The sequence below is a fragment of the Equus przewalskii genome, chromosome 3 (genome assembly GCF_037783145.1).
Source record: "Equus przewalskii isolate Varuska chromosome 3, EquPr2, whole genome shotgun sequence".
NCBI lineage: Eukaryota > Metazoa > Chordata > Mammalia > Perissodactyla > Equidae > Equus > Equus przewalskii.
In genome coordinates this window covers 67,266,701-67,291,907 of record NC_091833.1, presented here as the reverse complement: position 1 = coordinate 67,291,907, position 25,207 = coordinate 67,266,701, and the positions used below count along the sequence as shown (strand labels likewise).

At 35.0% G+C, this 25,207-nt stretch overlaps 1 protein-coding gene across 2 annotated transcripts in view; it reads right to left on the bottom strand.

Annotated features, from left to right (window-relative positions):
• Nucleotides 1-521: 521 nt before the first annotated feature.
• Nucleotides 522-25,207, bottom strand: part of CENPC (centromere protein C) — a 76,885-nt gene continuing 52,199 nt past the window's right edge. For both annotated transcript variants that reach the window (XM_070612798.1, XM_070612797.1), the window contains exons 12-19: nt 24,024-24,106; nt 15,725-15,784; nt 11,672-11,776; nt 10,748-10,876; nt 9,770-9,865; nt 7,924-8,078; nt 1,886-1,976; nt 522-720 (exon numbers count right to left, since the gene is read on the bottom strand). In XM_070612798.1, the coding sequence (XP_070468899.1) occupies nt 650-720; nt 1,886-1,976; nt 7,924-8,078; nt 9,770-9,865; nt 10,748-10,876; nt 11,672-11,776; nt 15,725-15,784; nt 24,024-24,106 (790 nt within the window). In that variant the 3' untranslated portion in view covers nt 522-649. The remainder of the gene's footprint in view (nt 721-1,885; nt 1,977-7,923; nt 8,079-9,769; nt 9,866-10,747; nt 10,877-11,671; nt 11,777-15,724; nt 15,785-24,023; nt 24,107-25,207) is intronic.

Here is a 25,207-nt window from a genome sequence, read left to right as displayed (position 1 = left end):
AAGACTAAGTTATTATGTACTGATCTTTCACACTGACTCTCCTTTTTAATAGAAAGATCAGTTCCAAGTATAGAAACATTATTGTGGTGAAACCTACAGGTTTCAGAGAAAGCATGGCCCTGACGACACTTTGATTTCGGACTTCTAGCCTCCAGAACTATGAGACAATAAATTTCTGTTGTTTTAAGTCACCCAGTTTGTACTATTTTGTTTCAACAGTCCTAGAAAAGTAATACACATATATCATTTAACACAGTTCTCTATTATTGGGTTATTTAATGATTAGTGACTTAAAACTGATATTTGGGAAAGATTTTTAAATGAATGGACATATTAATCAGATCTCTTCTGACAAAGAAATGTCTTATTTTCAATGGGGGAACAGTGATTTTGGTATTCTTTTCATGTTATTAAAATACTACGAATATGGGCATCACTACAGACCATGTGAATATTCAGAGAAAAATTAGAAGATACACATGGGAGTTTGAAATGTTTATCAAACACAAGTACACACAAAATTGAATAAAAATTTTATTTTAAGACATCACAAATAATTACAAAGATAAATGTCTCAATTATACAAACTTGTGTATATGTGTATATATGTATATACATACACACACATATTTAAACTTTGCTTCATCTTTCATCTTTTTATCTGAGTAAAAAGAAGAACACTTTCCTTATTCAGGAGGTTTTTGATGTTGTAATAATTACCTAGAAGCAAGGTGATAAGAAAATAAAGTTATTTCTATAGGAATCATTTCCATTTGATTAAAAGTTTAGCCATGACTAAGGTGGTTACAGTATATAGTACCAAAAAAACAATCAATTCATCTAACCTAAAATAACTTATTTAATCCCATAACCTGAAAAATCCAAGAGTTAACCACCACCTGTGATCCAGATAAGGCTTGAAAGAAAATTTCTTTCATTTCACATCATTCTGATAATAAACACAAAGATGAATCAGACAAGGGTGCAGGGAGGGAAAATCTCTCTCTGAACCTAATCGTTATTAGGACTTTGGAACTGCTGTGGATTCCCCCAAACCAGACATCTGCATATACAAGTAAGTATAAAAGGTAAAATATTAAGTTAACATAAAATCTTGAAGTTATAAAAAGGCAAATGCTATTATTAAATAAATTAGGTAATAAATTGCAGCAAAAGTGAAATACAGATGAATAGCCACACATAAAGCAGGTTTATAGCACTCAGTACCATACTGTGACTTCCTATAAATTAGAAATTGATACATACTAATATTAGTGGAGTTAATAAATGTAACTGTCCACAACAGTGCCAGCACATACAAAGGACTACATAAACACAGCTACTATTATTATCTCCTTTCATTAGAATGTAAGCTCCAAGAGCACAGGAATTTTTGCCTGTTTTATTCATTTATGTATCCCACACTCTTAGTGCTATGCTTGGTAGACTCTCAATACCATTTGTTGAATGAATAAATGAACGAATGAACAAATCAAAATTCCTATTCCCAAAGACTTGTGCTCTTCAATAGCTGATGAAGCACACTATTCTCTATGTTTAAAATAACCTGCTAAAAACTGTTTGACTATATAATATCTTCAAGATAATTCAGGGTGAAATAATTTTCCTTCTACCCTGCATATAACGTGTCCTCTAACTAAATATTTTTATATTTAGCAATAAACAACTCTTGCTAAATTTTCATGTATCGAAACACTAAAATACTTACCTAATGATAAATTAAAAGAAAATATATACCAGACTTCTTTGGCATCAGTCACATCATGCTTCATTTTGACCACTGTGGCTTCCATTTTCATGGTGCTCATGAGCAACTATATAAACATTTAACTATGTGAAAGAAAATGTCTTTAATTATTCTTACCTGAAGGAACAAAGAACGAATCACCAGTTGTTATCATATAAGGTGTTTCATGTAAGGTACATAAAAGGTCACCAAAGTTAACATAAAAAACCTGTAAAATTAAAAATTACAATCTCATTTCAAATTGAACCACAATTTATACTCCAAAGAAAGTTAAAGAAAATGTGACAGGCAGAATAATGGCCCTCCAAAGACCTCCACACCCTAATCTCCAGAACATGTTATGGCAAAAGAGACCTTGACATGGGGAGATTATCCTGGATTATCTAGGTGGGCCCAAGCTAATCAATGAGCCCTCAAAAAGTGGAGAATTTCTCCTGCTGAAAGCAGAAGAGAACTCAAGAGAAATTCAAAGCATGAGAAGGACTTGTGCTATTGCTGGCACTGAAGGTAAGAAGGCCATCCATAAGACAAGGAATGTAGGCTATTTCTAGAAGCTGAGAATGACACCCTGGGCCAACAGCCAGCAAGGAAATGAGAACTTCAGCCCTACAACCACATGTAACTGAATTTTGCCAACAACATGAATGAACTTGAAAGGAGATTCACCCAAGGAGCCTTTGGAGAGGAAGAGAGATCTACCAACATCTTGATCCAGCCTTATCGTACTTTAAACAGAATACTCGGCCTAGCCCGCCAGACTTCTAACCTACATAGCCATGAGATAACAAACGGGTGTTGTTTTAAGTCACTAAATTTGTGGCAATTTGTTAAAGCATCAACAGAAAACCAATACAGGAAGAAATTTCTTTCACTCTTCCTTATTATTTACTGGCTTATGAAAATTCAGAACCACTGTAAAAGAATATCACTTAGCTATACTAGAAAAATAGGTAGATTTTATGTACAACTCTTTAAAGGTTACATGCTGAGGACATGTAACTTAATCTGACTGATGAATCAAAGAGAGAGCAAAAACAAAAACAAAAAAATCATATATTTAAAAATGCATCAATATTAAGAAAGTAAAAGAGGATAAATCTATGAATCATCAAGGTCTCCATATTCAAACATGGCAAATTTTATATTTTATACATACGTAGCACCCTGGCAATGATCTGTTCTTTGGGCAACTAAATAAAAAATGTAAGGCCTTCAAACTTTGAGATTCACTCATCAAGAATATTTTGCCTCAGAGAATTATTCCTCCCTTCCTCCTCCTACTTCCTCTTTTTTTTTCCCTTACCATATTGTAAAATGAGCCTATAAAACACCAGAAAAACAATAGCAGCTAGCACCTATATAGCACTTACTTTATGCTGGCCACTATTCTGAACATTTATTTTTACTCATTTGATGTATGTACTTACCAGTAAGACAGATACTATGTTAACAGTTTTTCACAGATGAAGAAAATGAGGGACAAAGGGATATAAATTTCTAAGGTCACTATGTAAATGGCAGAGCTAAAATACGAACTCTGGCACTTTGATTATAGAATTCATGTTCTTAATCACTATGATATACTAACTCCCTAAATGGGAAAAAAGTTCTTAAAGTGGTTCTAAAGGTACTTCTATAATTTAATAAAACAAAAAAATTTTTATTACATCCCAAAAACATTTGACTCAGTTTAAAAGATAAAAGGTAACAAACACACAACCCAGAAAGTCAAGCATATATTTCTAGGTGTTTCTTACTTATCTATTGAGTTTGGCTCTCTAAACGCATCTCTCGCCACTTCTCCAAACATTTTACTAAGAAGGCTTTTGAACTACACAAAAATAGAAGGATGAACTCCCCTGAATATCTAGCACAAACAACCTGCCCTATTCAGAGTCTCTCTACTTCCCTATGCATATTATTTTGAAATAAATTCCCAGCATCATAAATCATCTGTAAATATTTCCGCACATACTGAAAGATCAAGGTGCTTTTTAAAAACATGACCACAATACTGTCATCATACCTAAAAATAAATAAATATTTAATATGAAATACCAAATCAGTATTTACATTTCCAATTGTCTCTTATATATCATATTTTTAAAGGTTTGTTTGAATGGAGATCCAAATAAGAGCCACACATTGTGACAGCTTGATCTATCGCTTAAATCGCTCAATCTATAGTGGTTCTCAATTTGGTGGTGATTTTGCCCCTCAGGGTAGAGTTGGCAATGTCTGGGGACATTTTTGATTATCACAACTAGAGGGATACTATTGGAATCTAGTGGGTAGAGGCCAGAGATGCTTCTAAATATCCTACAACACACAGGACAGCCTCTCGACAACAAAGAATTATCCAGTCCAAAATGTCAATAGTGCCATGGTTGAGAAACCCTGATCTGAGGGTTCCACCTGGTTCTCTCTTTTCTATTTCTTGCAACTTATTTATTAAAGAAATCAAGCAGCAAAATTTGTTGCAAAAATCTTAACACAGCTGGATTTTGCTGATTACAAACCCAGGGCATCACTTGAAAGGCCTGCTATTCTTTATTTCCTCTAAATTGGTAGTTAGATCTAGAGGCTTTATCAAATTCAGGTGGTGGTGGTTGTTTTCTTCTTTGTTTTTTGTTTTTTAAGCAGGTGGTGAGGCAAGGCTACTTCACAGTGTTGTATTCTTTCATCAGGAAGGCACATAATGTCTAGTTTTGTTCTTTTTAGATGCTAGCAGACACTGATGACCAATGCCCAGATCCAACAGTTTATAAGGGTTTGCAAAATAGTAATATTTCATTCTAACGTTCCTTTCATTTATTAACTGGAGTATTTCAAACAAGGACAAATTTTTTCTCATCTATTATTTGGTTACTTAATAGTACAGTTTATATGAGAAAGGCAGAATAAATGTTTATTTCCCTTTACCATACTGGTTGTCAAAATGAGTTGGAGAATATTCTCCAAGAGTGATAAATTCATTTTTCTTTTTGTAGTAGTCTTACAAATTCATGGATTTAGATACAACTGATGTGTATCAATCCACTGAAGTTATTCTTATTGATACTCAAATTTTCACATCTTTGTTGGGTGAGAGCATCTTCAAGTTGGATCCTAAGACCTTATGACCCAATCCTAAGGGTCTTTGATAGTTTCCTATCAAGTATGCCAAAGATATTCCAAACTCAGCCTGAGGCCTGGAATCAGACATTTCTCTAAGGAACTCTGGTTCCTTTAAGCTTGTTGCTGTGACATTTTGTTTTTTTACTTCTAGAACATTTACTGTCTAATTTTTCAAATATTTTCAACCTTTGCTCATACGGTTTTTTTTCTCTCTTATCCTGTTTTTTTCTGTTCTCTACATCACTTAACTTTTATATTTTCCATTTCCTTTTTTTTGGCTAAGAAAGATTCACCCTGAGCTAACATCTGTTACCAATCTTCCTCTTTTTGTATGTGAGCTACCACCACAGCATGGCCACTAACAGGCAAATGGTTTAGGTCCATGCCCAGGGAACCAAACCCCAGGTGCCAAGGTGGAGCGTGCCAAACTTAACCACTAGACCACTGGGGCTGGTCCATATATGTTTTCCATTTCTTAATCTCTTCTTTTCTTCTGGGAGAGCTCCACAACCAATTCCCATAGTTAATTTGTTAATTCTTCTGTGGTTTGATTTTAACAAATCTACTACTGCTACCCTCTCTCTCTCTCTCATATAGATTCTCTAGTACTGATTTTGCAGGACACAGTTAACAGCCTATGTTGATTCTCCATCTTGCGCCTTTTGTTTCTCAAAAGCATATATTTAAAAGTGTGTTATATTTAAAACTGTGTGTTATATTTAAAAAATGGAAAAATACTCCCCTTACTATAAAAGAAAGTTTAACTCTGATTTTCATTATAAAAAGTTAAGGTCAATATTCAGAAGAAATAAAAAATCAACGAGAATCATGTAGTAACATATTATTTTTCTAAAGTTCCTTCAAGTTTCTGTCATTTTCATTTTTAACTTCTAGTCTGAAAAGAACAGAGACAGAATTTTCTGTTTTGCACAGTTTGCTTAAATGTTTATCCTAAAGGTCTTCTTATATGGCGTTCTTCAAAATAATATGCTTAAACTAACATAAAAATGCCTAGAACAGTATCTGAAACGTGTAAGTGCTATATAACTGCTTACTATTATATAATGGTTTATCGCATTACTAAGTCAAAATACAAATATAACCATTTTCTTCCTGCACATTTCAATAGTTCTCATTTTTACAATTACTGTCAATGTTACAATAAATAACTACATATGTTCAGCTTCCCTAATTTTTAAATTATTTTCCTAGGAAAAAATTCTGAAATGAGATTCATAGATCAAAAGATACACACTTTTTTCCCAATAATTTCTACTAAGTCAGTAATTACAACATATCATTTGTTTTTAATGTGGATTCCTTTGAATATTAGCCAGGTTAAACACTTTCAAATATTTACTATTCAAATTTCCTTTTGTATAAGAAAGGCATTATAGTTTAATGGGTAACTGCTATTAGTTCAGTGAAGACATTTCATAAGACTTATCTTCATTATTAATTGTTCTTTAATGATTACACAGAGATCATCAATTACTTTAGTTAGTTAAATATATTAGTTTTACTTTTTTTTTTTAAAGATTGGCACCTGAGCTAACATCTGTTGCCAAACTTCTTTTTTCTTGTTTCTTCTTCTTCTTCTCCCAAGGGTCCCCCAGCACATAGCTGTATATTCTAGTTGTAGGTCTTTTGGTTGTGCTATGTGGGATGCTGCCTCAGCATGGCTTGATGAGCAGTGCCATGTCCGCACCCAGGATCAGAACAGGTGAAACCCCGGGCCAGCAAAGCAAAGCCCGTGAACATAACCACTTGGCCATGGGGCCAGCCCTTTTTTTAATTATTCTAATAATACTTGGAGATCTGTAACATTTTAAGGTTGGATTAAAGAATATTTTAAAACATTTTAAATCCAGATTCTAGTTATACTGCTGTAGTAATAATTTTCTCTTGACTCTCATGTGTACCTTTTCCTTTCCTTGCCTCAATATGCCCTTCTTTGTTAATATAAACTCAAGGATCTTGATGCTATTCGTTTTAGTCCTATTTGAGCTTACTTTAATTTTGTCAGTAAAAAGAACTGTTTTGAATGCGATACTCCAGTAACTCTTGATTTCATAGGTTCCTGAAATGTTACTGAAAAATGTACCTTAGACTGTAATTTTTTTTTTTTGAGGAAGATTAGCCTTGAGCTAACATCTGCTGCCAATCCTCCTCTTTTTTTTCATGAGGAAGACTGGCCCTGAGCTAACATCCATGCCCATGTTCCTTTACTTTATATGTGGGACACCTGCCACAGCATGGCTTGATAAGCAGCATCATGTCCGCACCTGGGATCTGAACCAGCAAATCCCGGGCCGCCAAAGTCGAATGTGCGCACTGTAACCACTGTGCCACCGGGCCGGCCCCAGATTGTAATAATTTTTAAGTAAACATTCTTAAAATTTGGTGATTTTCAAATTCTATAATTTTCAAATTCAAAATGCAGAAATATAACATACATACATCTCTCTCTCTCTCTCTCTCAGACCAACGTTGCAAGGATGTGTGTCTCCAATGACAGACAAAGACAGAGAGACAAAGACTGACTCACCTTGAATCTCGTTATAACTTTAGCCAGTAATACTGCTATATACAATAATATATTATTTAGTACTCATCGAAGCAACTAGCTCCTAGTCTTCAGTCTGCTGCTAACTAGGTACATGATTTTGAAGAAGTCTTTTAATCTCTTTATTGCTAAACTGCATGGAAGGAGAAATGAGATTTAGACAATTTCTATAATCCCATCCAGCTCTAAACTTTAATGATTTGTTTGCAAACCTATATTCTAAGATTCTTTTAACTAACAACCATTCCGTAAACTTGTGAATCTCAAGGTTACACTGCTACACACAGAATATATACTTTTAAATAACTGTTGGATGACTGATTTAAACAGATTTAATAAATAAAAAAATTCTCTGTGCACTATAGTAATAAGATATCATTTCAGAGGAAATAGAATCTTTAATGCCTCATCGAACCCAATAAATCAGAGTTGTATCAATAGCAAACATAAATATATGGAAAAATATACTCACCAAAATATCTGAACCAACATGCTGCTTTCCCTTTTCTTGATGTGGTCCTAATATCAATTTTCCAGTAGAAAAAAAAGGTGTATCCAATGTTTTATATACTTTCAACTCACCATGTTCAACAATAAATTGATATGTATCTCGTGGCCTTACAAGATCTAGGGGAAAAATACAAATATAAAAATAAAACAATAGCAATAATATTGCTCAATGATATAACATATACATACATATATACAATAAAGTTATTTCTAGATATAAACCTGCCTTAGAAAAACAGAAGTAATTAAGATAATTGACTCATGAGGTAGAATGCCAGAGGTCAAATCCTGTCTGTCTTACAAACTGTGTGACCTTAGGCAAGCATATCCTCTCAGTGCCTCCACTTCCTTTTCTATAAGATGGGATAATAGTTCATCTATGTTAGAGTTGTGAATATCTAGTGAGTTAATGTGTGTAAGATATTTAAAATACTGTCACACAAATGTAAGTATTAGGTAAATCTTAGCTATTAATAATAATAATGGCAGTATTATTATTTCTATTATAGCTCAGACAGAAAATAAAATTAGCTAAGAGACAAGAAAGAATACCATTATCTTTAAAAAGTCTAACATAGCCCCCAATACAAAGGTATCATCATCATGACAATAGATTCTTTTGTGCTTGCTTGACTGATTATTAAATAACAAGACTTTTCTTTATCAAGTAAAGGCTCTAAGTAACCAGAGTTGCTCACAAATTACTATCTCACTTTTGAATTTCCCTTTTACTTACAAACATTTCCAGATCTATAATTAATACATTCTTCTGTCACCAGCTTCTGACTCTGCTTCTCTAGATATTTAGGAAAGTTAGTAAACCCAAAGACTATAGGATACAGAAAATATATAGACCCAAGAAACAGAAAAAAAGTGATAAACTCCTGACATCAGTCATAACTTTTCTCACTTGGTACAGTATAGCAATGTTTTTAAGTTAAGACACTACACTAAATAAAATTCTCTGTACGTCTACCTCTGTTGCCAAATAATCTGAATACAGAAATAACTTTGTTACTTACTATGTCAAATGGAATCTATTTCACAGCCAACATTTTAATTAAGAATACCACTACTGCCTCTCTGTTTTGACCTATTTGTTCTCTGACTTAGTCCTCAGTACTCTCTGGTACAGTCATAATAAATAAATATCTCCTGTATGTAAATACTGCCTGGTTGGTAAATAGCTGAGTGTCACCTACTTACCCCCACCACACTATAGCCTATCCCTTGAGACCTCTGATGGTCTCCTAGACACTAAATGCTTAATGCCTATTAAATATAGCAGGAGGCTTCCAGGAACCTGTGCTGACCTTACAATTAAGCCTGGCATTTGTTTGGCTGATTGATGCCCTTGCTATTCATCCTCCCCGAAGGTTTCAGTTCCCAGGTACCATTACTGGCATTCCAAGGTCCAGAAGGCTGTATAAGTCCTCCCTACAATCTCTGCCTGGTCTCATAGTAAGTGTATCCTGGGGTCTGCCAGCTAACTTGCTACAATTCCCCATAAACAGCCCCTGTCCCCATATATCCTTCTGGTCAAACAAGGCCTAGACCCTATTTAGGGAGGCAACACTAGCACCCCAGACAACAAATGCATGGTGCTGTATGTCCCCTGGAAGTTTTGCCATCAGTGCTCCCCTAGAGTAGTCCTCACTTAGGCTGCTTAACAGAATTAGACCCTCTATTGGGCTTTGGCTCTGAAAGAGGTGGGAAGAGAAAGAGAAAATAGATGGGCTGGTCATCAAGACAGCAGTTTGTCCTCACTAGTTGCTGAATGAAGCATTTTCAACATCATCCCAACTTACCCATGAGAATAATTTCTCTTGTTTCTGGGTCCCTTATCCTTGTTGGCTGCAAAGGATCTCCCAGAGGTATATTCAGATTTACCACTAATTTATTCTCTGCAAAAGAATAACATTGAAATACAAACTACTTACTTAAAATTGTTCTCAATTTAAAAAAAAATATCTAGTATGAAATATAGCTGTGGACAAGTGGTAAAGGAAAATTGCCAGAGGCGTAACAATCTCTTCCTATTTATAAATGATCATTCTGATATATAAAAATTCAAAAACCACAATAATTTAATATAGAAGCAAGCATCCTAAACTTATTTTCTGTAAGTTTACTGCAACATGACAACTCTTGAACTCTTGCATCATCAAGAAGTTAAATGATGTTTTGCATATCCTCTCAGAGAGACACAAGTATGCAACAGACTTTAGAAAGAATCCATTAAAATGTCCATTTTAACTGCAGTTTGGGCATGGAAAAGGTAAGCTTCATTTGACTGGGCAATTTACTCATGAGAAAATGTTTTATACTATGCTATTAATGCTCTTTTTTTATTATTATTATTTTTTTTAAAGATTTTATTTTTTTCGTTTTTCTCTCCAAAGCCCCCAGGTACATAGTTGTGTATTGTTAGTTGTGGGTCCTTCTAGTTGTGGTATGTTGGATGCCGCCTCAGTATGGCTCGATGAGTGGTGCCATGTCCGTGCCCAGGATTCGAACCAATGAAACCCTGGGCCGCCTGCAGTGGAGCACACGAACTTAACCAGTCGGTCACGGGGCCAGCTCCCTCAATGATCTTTTTTTAAAGAATAAAATTGGTTTACTTTCAAAATTTGGGGGAAAAAAGTGGAAATTAAAAAGTGAATTTACCCTATTGTATTACGTCTGAAGTTTTTAGAGAGAAATTTCAAAATCTGCTGAGAATTACTTCTCAAAGCACTGCTATTTAAAATGAAACCTAAAAGTTACTTTTAGGAATAAGTTCATACTTCTTTCATTGTTATCAAGACAGATCCTTTTTCTATTAACTATTTCGTTGACTTTTTCCATGCTTCCTTTTGCCTTCCTTTTAGATGATATCGTGTCTGGAGACAGTATTCCACCAATCACAAATCCTCCTGAAATTTAATGACAAAAAAAGGTAAAGTATCATACCTGAAAAAGTTAAAATCTTGAAACAAAGCTCTTCAAATTAATACAGCACACTTCCTTTCAAAGTATCAAAGAACAGTAGATTCTACATTCTACAGCAAGTAACTCAAATAATACAAATACCAAACAATTTCACTTATGACTCTACTATCCCAAATACAGAAGCACTGATGAAACATGACTGAATGATCTTTCATGCTTGAAACCAACAGTCATCAGCGAAGGTTTAAAAATCAAAAAAACACAAAGGCCAGCAATGAACTATTTATAGTAATCCACATGTGAATTTAGTCCTTTGACTTAGATATAGCCATCAAAGAAAGAAAATAACTTTAAGATAACACTCACTATACTTTCTTGCACTCTCTACCATTTCTGTAGAAAAATATGATGAGAAAATGGGATGAGAATAACAATGAGGAACACAATCTGTCAGTTATAATTTTCTCATGTTCTGACCTAATGCTTCACCTTATGCAATTAGAAATCTCATTCAATAGTATAGAAATAATAACACTCTACAAAGTGACACACCTGTCTCAAATTGCTGCCAAAGAGAAGAAGAACCAGCATCTCTTTACTAATCAGACAAATCTGGATTTGAATCTATTCCTGTCACATTTTTGGGAGATAATGACTAAATGAGGTAATATATGTAAATATGTAACTAAGTGCTTGACATGTAACATACACAAATAAACTCTAGCAAGCCTCATTATTATTTTTTATCATCAGACATTAAAGTATAAACTGGAATTTACCTGATGGCCTTCCCTGATAATCTATTCGCTCCCCTCGCCAGTATTCCAAAGGTTTCAATCGTGTTCTCTTGGTCCTGCGAACATTTGGTGTGTTGGAGGGCAATACTGTAAAAAGATATTAGACAAAAATATACACATATAAATGCTTAGTTGGATGGTATTTTGCAGTGGAAAGACTGATATCATCTTTTAGAACACTAATACTTGTAGACAAAACATTACAACAAAATTTTAAGATATATTTGTGCTAATAAAGAAACGCCAAAGCAAAAATAGGTTACTAGACTGGGAGATTTAAAAACTTGATAATACTCAGCATTAATGATGCTAAAGGTAGATAGGAACTCTCATATCTTGTAGGTAGAAATGTAAACTAATTGAAGATAATTTGAAAGTACCTATTATTATAATACTCTTTGACTCAGAAATTTCATTTCTAGAAAATGAGTTTGCAAAAAAATTCACAAAACTGAACAAAGCTGTATGTACAAGAACATTCATGGTAGTACTGTTTAACAGAAAGAAAAAATCAAATTGAAAACCACCTAAATGCTCCACGATAGGAAATTTGTAAATCAAAGGTAGTTACGCATTTATTTTAATAGGTTCATGGATCTTTGGGGGAAATAGAGATAAGAGAAATTTTATCTGAATTCTTATTTTGGCTTTCGTGCTTACCTAAATTATTAAACACACAATTTAACATAAACCAAAATGCTTAAAATTACATAGGCATGCTAATCATGAAAAGAAATACCTTTCAAGGCTGAGAAAATAAACACAATATTTGAGAATTGCTTTTTAAAACGTTATGTCACATTTCCCATAACAAGTGTTGTAATCAAGTTTTTACTACTAAAACAAAAACAAAAAAGGGTAGTTACATGTGCATGTCTTTGTGTGTATAAACACATATCCACTCATTTTATCTGAAGAATGTAAAATTCTATATACTAAGTTGAGTTTGTTGGCTATATACTCAAATTCCTATGTTCTTGTCTATTTTTTGTTTGCTAGAGCTGTCCAATTCTGAAAGTGGTTTATTAAAATCTGCCAGTCAAACTGGATTGTTTAATTAAAAATCTTCTTGCTTTTTCTTAGTTTTTTATTTATATATTTTAGTTGCTAGGTTGTTTGGTGCATAAGAGTTCATGATTTTTCTATTTTCCTCATAAATTGTTCATTTTATCATTATATGTCCTTCTTTATCCTGTTTAGCATTTTAACACTAAATTCCACTTTGCCTAATATTAAAATGGCACTATTTTATTTTCGTTTACATTAGCATACCTAATTCTTTGACAATCTTTTATTTTAAAAATTGTCTTAAGTGTTTCTTATAAACATATAGGTCAGTTTGCACTGTTTAACCAAATCTGATAGTCTATCTTATTAGAGGAATTCAACCCATTCAGACTCTCTTAGTGTAAACAAGTAACAGGCTTCCTTTTATTCTGTCCATCTTACTTTATATTTACTAGTTATTCTACATTAGTGATTCTTCTTTCTCCTCATTTTTTTGGTTTGATCAAATGATCATTTCTTTTCTCCCTCCTCCCCTTGGCCATTTCAAAGTTTTGCTGTGCTTCTGCACTCTAGTATTAGTTACCTACCCACTCCTGACATTTAAACATCAAACTCTTATTTCTCCACGATTATATTAAAAACTATATCCCTTACCAAGATATGCTATCCTCTCCTTTTTCTCATTTGGTAAAAGCAAACTTTTAGACTACTTTTATTACCCCATTTTTGACCCCTACTCTCGTCCCTATTATACCAAGTTCTGTTAAGACGGTCTGGATTTCAAGGTATTATTACAAAAATCTTTAACTAGCACTTATAAATCCCCAATTACATTAACATTAAGTAGCTGACACATCCTAAGGTAATCAGCATCCTAAGGTAATCAATCACCCCCTTCTACAGTCTCCTGCTTTAGGATGGGACCTGTGACTTTCTCCTCATCAATAGAATATGCAAAGTCACTCCTGTGATTACCTCATGATTATATATATGACAATACATGATATTATACATACAAGATACTATCTAGCAGAAACAGTGAGAAATCCTTCCTTGCTGACTTTGAAGAAGCAAGTTATCATACAGTGAAGGGGCCTAAGGAAAAGTTCATGTGGTAAGAACTACAAGTGGCCTCTAGAAGATGAAGAGTAGAGGCCTATTGCTGACAGCCAGCAAGAAAACAAGTACCTCAGTCCTACAATTTCAAGGAACTGAATTCTGCGAACGTCCACATGACCTTGGAAGAGGACCTCAAGCCTCAGATGAGACAACAGCCGAGGCTGACACTTTTGGTTGCTGTCTGTGAGATCCCTGAACAGAGGACCCAGTTAATCTATTATGCCTGGGCTCCTGATCCACGGAAACCATGGAACCATAAATATGTGTAGTCTAGGCCACTAAATTTGTGGTAATTTGGTACAAAACAACAGAAAACAAAGACTTTATTTAAATTATCGACATACATTCCAAGAATCATTCCTCACTACTGTTTCCTCTCTTTGGACTTAGTTCTGATTTATATGATACTTGGTTAGAACACCACACATGGGTATTATACATGGAAGATACTAAACTCAATCTTGCATTAACTGCAAAATAAATTCACTTAGAAAGAAAGATATCTTGGCTGGGTATAAGATTATTGCATTGTAATATATTTCTGAAAGTAGGCTATAGATACGATCTTATTCTTCCAGTGTTACACAGATGCATAGTGCTAGTCATTTTTTTTCCTTTATATGTAACTTTATCCTTCTGTCTGGAAGCTTCTATTCTTGAAATTTAGGAATTTTATTAACTTACATTTAGAGGTATATATTTTTCATTACTTCTGACAGACAGTTGGTAAAATCATTCAAACTGCAGATTAAAGCGTACCTTTAATCTAGGGAAGCTTTCTTTAACTGTTTTCTCTCCTTTATCTGTTTCTTTTTTCTGGAAATCCTATTATTTGCATGTTTTATCTGCTGTCTCCATGTTTCCACTGCATATCATTTTTCATCGTGGTTTCCATCTTTTTGTATTTCTGCTCTGAGGACTTTCTTCCATGTCAACACCAGCTACTAATTCAGCTCTCAACAGTGACTATCTCTACTTTCAGTTCATCTACTGACTTTTTAAACTGAAAAATTATGATTTTTAGTACCAGAAAGTCTTCTATGCTATAAGGGAATCTCTTAAAGTGCTCTTATTTCTTCTGAAAATTGTTATCCATCTACTAAAAATTTCTAGCTCACCAGAAGTTGCCACTGTTCTCAGGCATAATGCTTGAGTTTCCTCTCTCTGGTTGCTGGAGCCCCTGCTCAGGGATGGTTTTATCTCTCTTTGCCTACTCCTGACTCTAGTCAACATTCCACTCCAAGACAGGCATTAAGCATTGAGCAGTCTCTCTTCATATGGGTGCACAAAATATAACTGACAAGATGTGAGTTTTTGGTTGAAGCGATGAGAGAAAGTTTCACTCCTTCTGGTTCTCTTCAGGTACAAGCACAGAATACTCACAGCTTCAAGTACAGGGAGAAACATAAAAAGCCACTCCAATCCCAAAAAGATGGGAGGTCCCATGAATCTTGACTGGCAAACATATCTTTGGAAACCATGGTGTTTTAATCCTCACACGGGCCTCTCCGTGAGTTCCACAACTCCCAGCTTTGCCTACTTACCTGTCCTAGATAGTGCTCTGTTTAGAAGTAAACTGTATAAAAATGGGAGGAGAAGTTGCCAGGGACACCATCTATATCACAGTTATATTTTACAGAATTCTCCACCCTGGCTTTTTAGCCTAAGTGGGATCATGCTCCCTATTATGGAGCAAATACTGAGAGGGCCACAGGATTTATAAATGGACAATAAAGAAACTCAGTGGCCTATGATTTACTGCAAAATTAATGAAAACTAAATTTGTGGTTTTAATTTATCTGCCAATTAACCCAAATAATATTTCCCCCTTGCTTGAGAAAAATTAAGTTACATACATAAACAGAAGTTTTACATTATGAAAATACATAAGGAGAGAAATAATCTTACCTATTTTGTAATGTATTTTGTTCTCTAGTGTTACTTTAGATCCTTTTACTCTTGAGTCATCTGAAAAAGGCAAAAGATAATATCATGAGCAATGGCTGCTAATTTCATGGTGAGTTAAATACAGTATGTTACCTAGTCAACTTCAGTGTAGGCATTTTAAGTAAAATTTGTTCTGATAATACATTTTATTACTCCTTTGGCTTTTCACTGCTACGGAATAAAGACTAATGAAAAACAGTGTAACATTTCTCTAGATTTTGCTACAATGACGATATCTAAAGAGCATAATAGTTAAAAATAACAAAAACAGGTTTTCTATTGCTGGTGGACTTCAGGTGAAATAAGCCACCAGGTGGATAAAAATGCAGGTTGTGATAAGGAACAATTAATATGCTAATAATGTAATGTATGATCCTTAAAGTTCTAAAATAGTACAACTGGACTGAATTTAGCAGTGTGCCGCCAATTAGGTCAGGGGTTCTCCACTTCAGTGTGGTAAATAGCATGTACACTTAACTGCCATCAGTTCTTTCCTTTCCCAGGCACAAATGTTGTTCTCTATCAAGAGGTAGAGTCTAACTCCCTCCTTCTTGAATCTCTGCTGGCCTTAAAGACTTGCTAGACTAACAAACTGCAGCAGAAATGACATTCTGGGACTTTGAAGGCTAAGTACTAAGAAGATATGAAGGTTCAACCTGAGTCTCTTAGAACTTCACTCTGGGGAAAGATAGCGACCATATATGAGGACTGACTACTCTAAGACCCATGTTGTGAGGACACCCAAGTGAACCATGTGGAAAGGCCATGCAAAGGAAAAGAGATTTTTGGCCAGCCCTCGATTGTTCCATTCACCCTGGCTGGGTGGCAAATATCTAAGTGAAGAAGTCACCCTGGACTTACAGCCTCGCTGAATTTTCAAATGACTCCAGACTCAGCAGCTTGTATTTAACTACAAACACATGAGAGAGCCCAAGAGAGAACTGCTCAGCTAAGTCAAGTCAACCCATGGAACCATGAGTGATAAATCAATTCTTGTAGTAAGCCACTAAGTTTTGAGGATGCAGTAATATGTAACTGGAACAACAATTAATGTCCGTGAATTACCTAAAATTTTTGATACAATTTTGTATGAAATATGCATTTTCTGAAAAGTAGGTCTAAGCTTTCACTACATTCTCAAATGAATCCATGATAGCAAAAGATTGTTAAGAATGACTAAATTAAATACTTTATAAAACTGCTGGCTTGGAAGAAACTCTAGTGACCATAAAATCTAATTGCCCTGTTCAGAGTAAGTAAATCTATAGAGATCAAAGAAGGAGAACTACAGGCCGATATCACTGATGAACATAGACGCAAAAATCCTCAACAAAATTCTGGCAAACCAAATACAGCAATACATCAAAAAGATTATACACCATGATCAAGTGGGATTTATATCAGGGACACAGGGATGGTTCAACATCCGCAAGTCAATCAATGTGATACACTACATTAATAAAATGAGAAACAAAAACCACATGATCATCTCAATAGATGCAGAGAAAGCATTCGACAAGATCCAACATCCATTTATGATAAAAACCCTCAATAAAATGGGTATAGAAGGAAAGTACCTCAACATAATAAAGGCCATATATGACAAACCCACAGCCAACATCATACTCAACGGACAAAAACTGAAAGCCATCCCTCTGAGGACAGGAACAAGACAAGGGTGCCCACTTTCACCACTCCTATTCAACATAGTACTGGAGGTGTTGGCCAGAGCAATTCGGCAGGAGAAAGAAATAAAAGGAATCCAAAAGGGAATGAAGAAGTAAAACTCTCACTGTTTGCAGACGACATGATCTTATGTATAGAAAACCGCAAAGAATCCATAGGAAAACTATTAGAAATAATCAAGAGCTACAGCAAAGTTGCAGGGTATAATATCAACATACATAAATCAGAAGCATTTCTATACACTAACAATGAACTAACAGAAAAAGAACTCAAGAACGCAATCCCATTCACAATCGCAACGAAAAGAATAAAATACCTTGGGATAAATTTAACCAAGGAAGTGAAAGATTTATACAATGAAAACTACAAGACTTTCTTGAAAGAAATTGATGACGACAGAAAGAGATGGAAAGACATTCCATGCACATGGATTCAAGAATAAACATAGTTAAAATGTCCATACTACCTAAAGCAATCTACAGATTCAATGCAATCCCAATCAGAATCTCAATGATATTCTTTACAGAAATTGAAGAAAGAATCCTAAAATTCATATGGGGCAACAAAAGACCACGAATTGCTACAGCAATCCTGAGTAAGAAAAACAAAGCCGGAGGCATCATAATCCCCGATTTCAAAAGATACTACAAAGCTACAGTGATCAAAACAACATGGTACTGGTACAAAGACACGTGCACAGATCAATGGAACAGAATTGAAAGCCCAGAGATAAAACCACACATCTATGGACAGCTAATCTTTGACAAAGGAGCAGAGGGCCTACAATGGAGAAAAGAAAGTCTCTTCAACAAATGGTGCTGGGAAAACTGGACAGCCACATGCAAAAGATTGAAAATTGACCATTCTTTTTCACCATTCACAAAAATAAACTCAAAATGGATCAAAGACCTAAAGATTAGGCCTGAAACAATAAGTCTTCTAGAAGAGAATATAGGCAGTACACTCTTTGACATCAGTTTCAAAAGAATCTTTTTGGACACTATAACTCCTCAGTTGAGGGAAACAATAGAAAGAATAAACAAATGGGACTTCATCAGACTAAAGAGCTTCTTCAGGCAAGGGAAAACAGGATTCAAACAAAAAAACAGCCCACTAATTGGGAAAAAATATTTACAAGCTACTTATCCGACAAAGGGTTAATTTTCATGATATACAAAGAACTCACACAGGTTAACAACAAAAAAACAAACAACCCGATCAAAAAATGGGCAGAGGACATGAACAGACATTTCTCCAAAGAAGATATAAGCATGGCCAATAGACACATGAAAAGATGTTCATCATCACTAATCATCAGGGAAATGCAAATCAAAACTACACTAAGATACCACCTTACATCCGTTAGATTGGCAAAAATATCCAAAACCAAGAGTGACAAATGTTGGAGAGATTATGGAGAAAAAGGAACCCTCATACACTGTTGGTGGGAATGCAAACTAGTGCAACCACTATGGAAAACAGTATGGAGATTTCTCAAAAAGTTAAAAATAGAAATACCCTATGACCCAGCCATCCCACTAGTGGGTATCTATCCTAAGAACCTGAAATCAGCAATCCCAAGAGTCCCATGCACCCCTATGTTCATCACAGCATTATTTACAATAGCCAAGACGTGGAACCAACCTAAATGCCCAGAAACTGATGATTGGACAAAGAAGATGTGGTATATATACACAATGGAATACTACTCAGCCATAAAAAAGGACAAAATTGTTCCATTCGCATCAACATGGATGGACCTTGACGGTATTATGTTAAGTGAAATAAGCCAGACAGAGAAAGACGAACTCTATATGACTCCACTTATAGGTGGAAGTTAACATATAGACAAGGAGAACTGATTGGTGGTTACCAGGGAAAAGTGGGGTGGGGGAAGGGCACAAAGGGTAAAGTGGTGTACCCACAACATGACTAACAATAATGTACTACTGAAATCTCACAAGGTTGTAATCTATCATAATCTTAATTTAAAAAAAATTGCTTTTATGAAAACGCTACCTATAGTGACAATTGCAAAAAAGAGGGATCAGATATTTGGGGCCCTGCATGAGATAAACACTCCAATCTTTCCTCAGTGGTTTCCAGTCTTTGTACCACGTGGGGTTCTTTTCTTTCTTTCTTTTTTTTCTTTTTGGCTGTTAAATGTAGATCATGAAACCTGCATTTACATGCACAAATCAAGCAAAGAGCAAGAGAATTGTTTTCCTGGCTTAGAGTAAGAGGGACTTCAACAGGAATGGATGACGAAAGGCATTGGGAAAGAGACACCCGAAACTGAACAAGAGATGCTCAAAATCGACCGTGGCACTTTGTACAAGGGACACAGTATATGAAGATAGGGACACAGATGTGGGCAAGAGCTGGGATTAAATTACTTTTCGCAAATTAAAAAAAAAAAAAAAGTAGATTAGTGGATGCCTCGACATGGGGGATGTGAAAGGTGATGAAATGGAAGGTACCTGCTAAAGAATATGGAATTTCTTTCTTGGGGTGATGAAAATCTTCTAAAATTTATTGTGGTGATGGCTGCATACCACTGAATTACATACTATAAATGGGTTAACTGCATGCTATGTGAAATATACCTCAATAAAGCTGTTATCAAAAAAAGTTCCAATTTCCCATGCAATCCCCACTAGAACAAGTAGAGCGGGATATTCTCTGAAAACTTTCACATAGCAGTACGCCTTGGAGGCAGAGAAGGAACAAAGCAAATAAGTAAATATACTGAAGATAATGGGAGCCACCTTTCTCACTATCAGAGAAGGGGTTTATAAAAACAGAAAAGGGAAAGTCAAAGGTGTTGGACTAGAATTGGAGATACCGACGTGAATTCAAGATTTCTTGAATTCACAGAAATAGATACAAATGGTTGTGTATGTATGGTGTACATATATATATGTGTGTGTATCTATTTCCTATCTCAGTCCACTGAGAGAGCCTATAAGCAATGATATCCCAGTAACGAGCACACTGAGTGCCCAGATCTGGGTTTCTAAATGCCATCCTCCACTTAAAACAAACCAGGTTCCTTAGGAGAAATAACTGATTCTAGAGTTGAGGCAGCTTGCTCTCAAATAGTTCAGAAAAGGCTAATTATAATAAACATGCATAAACATATATGTAGGGGAAGTAGGGAGGGAGATGGAACAAATGTTGTAAAATGTTGACAACTCTGGAATCTGGATGAAGAGGATAAGGAATTTCTGGGTAAGTCTGAAATTATTTCAAAAAAAGCAACACAGAGACAACTCTCCAATTTCAAAGATTAAAGAATCCTAAGAGCATGGAAATGAAAGAAAACACGTTATCTACAATGGAAAAAAGAAGTAAGGCTGGCTTCAAATTTTCTACTCATAAGCATTAGATATGGTGAGTCAAAAGAGCAATAGCCAGATAGTTTAAAGGAAAATGGATTATGAATCAAGACTATTTTTACTATTCAACTGGTTGTTCACTGTGTTTAAAAAAAAAATTCCTGAGTCCTTGTGATCCTATGTGAGAATGTCTACCAACTTTACAAAGAGGTAACAAGCATATCTGTTATGACAATAAGTATAAATGTGCTAAACACTAAAGGAAAAAATACTGATAGAGCCAGTTAAAAATAAAAATTCAATCACATGCTATTTCTAAGCCACTTTGTTTTAGTTCTGTAAGAAAGGTTAAGTGAAAGGACGAACAAAGATCTACGAAACAACAAATCAAAAGAAAGCAGGGGTCACAATATTAATATCCAACAAAACAGACTACAAGGTAAAAGCATTTTAATAGGATCAAGAGATAAATCTGACCGAAGCAGGTACATTCCCTATGAAGGCTTACATGCTCAATAATAGTGCTGAAACATACAAAGCAAACACTGCAGGAAACAGAAGGAGAAAGAGACCGACCATTGCAAGGAAGCACTTTACTGCAATTCTGGCAGTCCTTAACAGACTTCACAAATCAAAAGTAAGGATACAAAGGATCGGAATAGTGTCAAATGTAACACCTCCAAATCTAAGATCCTGGTCTTTTCCCCAAAATCTGCTCCTTCCCTAGCAGTCTCCAAATCAAGTAACAGCAAAGCCATTCTTTCAGGTGCTCAGGCCAAAAATTTTCAAATTATCCTTGATACCTCTTTCTCTTACCCCCATATCCCACCCATCAGAAAATCTAGTTGACTCTACCTCCAAAAATACCTAAAATTCTACTACCGCTCTCCACCTTCCACTGATATCACTCTAGTCCAAGCCGCCATCACTCGGAGTATTACTATCCCACCAACTGGCCTCCCTGCTTCCAACCTTATACTAGTCCCTTCAAACTCCTCAGTTCATCCCTCACACAGCAGCCACAGTGCTTCTGTTTCCAGGTCTGTCATGGCTCTCCTCTGCTCATAACCCTCTAAGGGCTTCCCATCTCTCTTAATAAAAGCCAAAAATCCTTACAATAGCCTTTAATATCCTATGTGATCTTTCATTCTTGTTACCTCATGACATCATCTCCTCCTACTCTATCCCTCTCTTCCTCTGCTCTAGCCCTCCTAGTCTCCTCTGTGTTTCTGGATCAGAAAAGACTCTTTATCATATCAGAAACTTTGCCCTTGATCTTCCCTATGTCTGGGGCACTACTTCCCCAAAGAGCTGCTTGATTTGTTTTCTCATCTCTTTTATATCTTTGCCCAAATGATCAATTCCTCACTGAGGCCTTTTCTGCCAATCCACCTAAATATATAACCCCCATTTCCCAGCCCAAAATCCCTGCCTTATTTTTCTACTCTCAATATCCAACAACTTCTAAGTTCTGCTATCTTTTTTTACTGTCTTTCATCCTGGCCTCCCATAGAAAGTAAGCTCCAGGAGGGCAGAAACTTCATCACTACTACCTACATCCCTAGCTCCTAGAAGAAAATATAGTAAGTATTCCACAATATTCCATAAATATTTTAAAATTCCATAAATATTCAAAGTATATTCAAAAATGCATATCCACTTATATTATCAACAAAATTATGAGTGGATATGTATATTTTTAAATCCTTATCTATACACAAAAAAGATTACATTCTTTTTCAAGATTTTTATTCTTCCATGAGGCTTATGTGTTCTAAGTATGCTCTAGAACACAAAAAAAACTTCAATAAATTCAAAGAATAAATAACACAAGCCAAAGTTCCCTAGATCAATAAAACGAAACTAGAAATTATCAACAAAGAGCAAAACAAAACACAACTTTACTTAGACTAACGGCCAACGTTGCATATTTATCACATGTCAGGTATTAAACTAAGCAAGGAATGTGTATTCATCCTTAGATCCATCTATGGGATAGGAACTGATTTCACCATTTTATAGGTAAGAAACCTGAATCTAAAAACACTGAAACTTCTTACTCAAGATAATATAGGTAACAAGTGATAGAACTGGATTCAATCCCAGGTTCCTGACTCTGGAGACCAAAGCTCTTGACTAATATGTTCTTTTAAATAACTGCTGGGTCAAAGAAAAATCACTATAATTTAGAGTATGCTACTACAAAAACATTATGTAAAAAAAAAAAAAAAACTATAAAATTAAGCCAAAACTATACTCAGGAACATTCACTGCTTTTTCTTTACCAAATAAAAAGAAAAAAATAAATATAGAAAGCATTCAACTTAGAGGAGAAAAAGAATAAAATAAATCTAAACACAGGGAGAAAAAAGAATTTAAAAGGAAAAAGAATTAGCAAATTAAGAAACAAAAAACAGTATAACAGATTATATTCCAAGCACGCATCCTTTCTGTGCTTTTCTTAATGGCATATTCTTTTACATTCTTTTCTTAATGGCATAAAAAATTACAAAACTCTCTATTAAAAGGCATTTTTAAAACTTTATTATGGGAAAGTTTCAAACATATTCAAAATAGAGAAAATAGTATAATGAACCTGATATAGCCATCACTCAGCTTCATTAATCAACAAAACATGGCTAATCTTGCTTCATTTATACCCTTATCAGCTTAACACTTTTTTCTTAAAGATCAGCACCTGAGCTGACAACTGTTGCCAATCTTTTTTTTTTTTTCGCTTTTTCTCCCCAAAACCCCCCAGTATATAGTTGTATATTTTAGTTGTGCGTCCTTCAACTTGTGGCATGTGGGATGCCACCTCAGCAGGGCCTATTGAGCAGTACCATGTCCACGCCCAGGATCCGAACCGGTGACACTCTGGGCCACCGAAGCGGAGCACACGAACTTAACCACTCTGCCACAAGGCTGGCCCCTTAGCCTTACATTTTTAAATACTAAGGTAGATATCTTAAGTGCCAATTATTTCATTATATCCCACTTCACAGAAAGAACTGTCACTCATCTCTCATTCTTTTTCTGATTCTTGTTTCCCTCCCTCTTTCTCTCTCACCTAAGTATAAGGTCTTACAAATCTCTGAACATATGGTAATGTTCTTAAGAGTGAATCCTCAATACACATTTGCCATTGATGATAATTTAAACAAAACATAGCACACTTTACTCCATATGCATAATGCCATAAAAATCAAGACAGCAGAAAATAAACAATAACTTACCTGAACTTTCCTGAACTTCCTTATCAACCACTTCAGAATTATTCATTTCAGACGTTAAATAATTCTTGGGAGTGGAAGGTCCACTTAGGAAAAAAAAAAGTAAACCATAAAATTTGTGCTTTTATAATACATGTATCTAATGTATCTACCTTAATGGTATTTTTCTCCTAAAACTGCCACAGGTTTCTTTTTTATGAAACCAATAGTGATGTTATAGGTCACCAATAATATACTTACTTGCTGCACAAAACAAAGAATCTACAATTTAATCCCATAATTGACTGTCAAACATGATACAGAATTTTATAACCTTTTAAACTAATTCATGAATCAGTTATGAATTTAAGTCAACAAAAATAACATTCTTCAATAAAAATCAAATTATAAGAACTAAAATTAGAAATAAATCAGCTTATCGTAATTTTTCATAAAAACTATAGCCAAAAACAAATGGAATTTAAAATGTAGTCCAGAAATTGTTCAGAGATGATTCAGCTTATCCCAGTCCTAGATCCCTTTCCTGCTATTATGAAGCCCGGATCGGTCTAGTGGTCACAACCCACCAAATAGTAACAAAATCTTAACCATTCTTTAAAAGTCTGAGAATTGCTATAATTTACCATTTCTTCATTTTAAAAAAGGGTATATGACTTCATATATTGTAAGAGTAGGTTAATTTGATTTGCTCACTGAGTGTGCATGCTCTAAACATATATCCACAAATTCTTAGATACTCCTCCTTTCAAGACATAGAGCCTAATTCCCCTTTCCCTGAATGTGGTCTGGACTTAGTGACTTGTTTGTTAATAGAAAAAAGTGGAAGTGACAGCATGCAACTTCAGAGACTAGGTCATTAAAAGGCATTATGACCTGATTGTAGTCATACTTTGTTTTGGATCACTCACTTTGTGGGAAGCCAGCTTCCATACTGAACAGCCCTATGAAGAGTGCCACGTGACAAAGAACTGGGGCCTCCAGCTAAAAGTCATGTGAACGAGCTACCTTATAAGTAGATCCACTAGTTCCAGTCAAGTCCTTCAAAGGACTGCAAACCAGACAAACATCTTAAATGCAAACACCTCATGAGAATCCCTGAGCCAGAACTAGCCAGCTAAGCCTCTCCTAAATTTGTGACCCACAGAAACTATGAAACAATAAATGTTTGGAAGTCACTACTAAGTTTG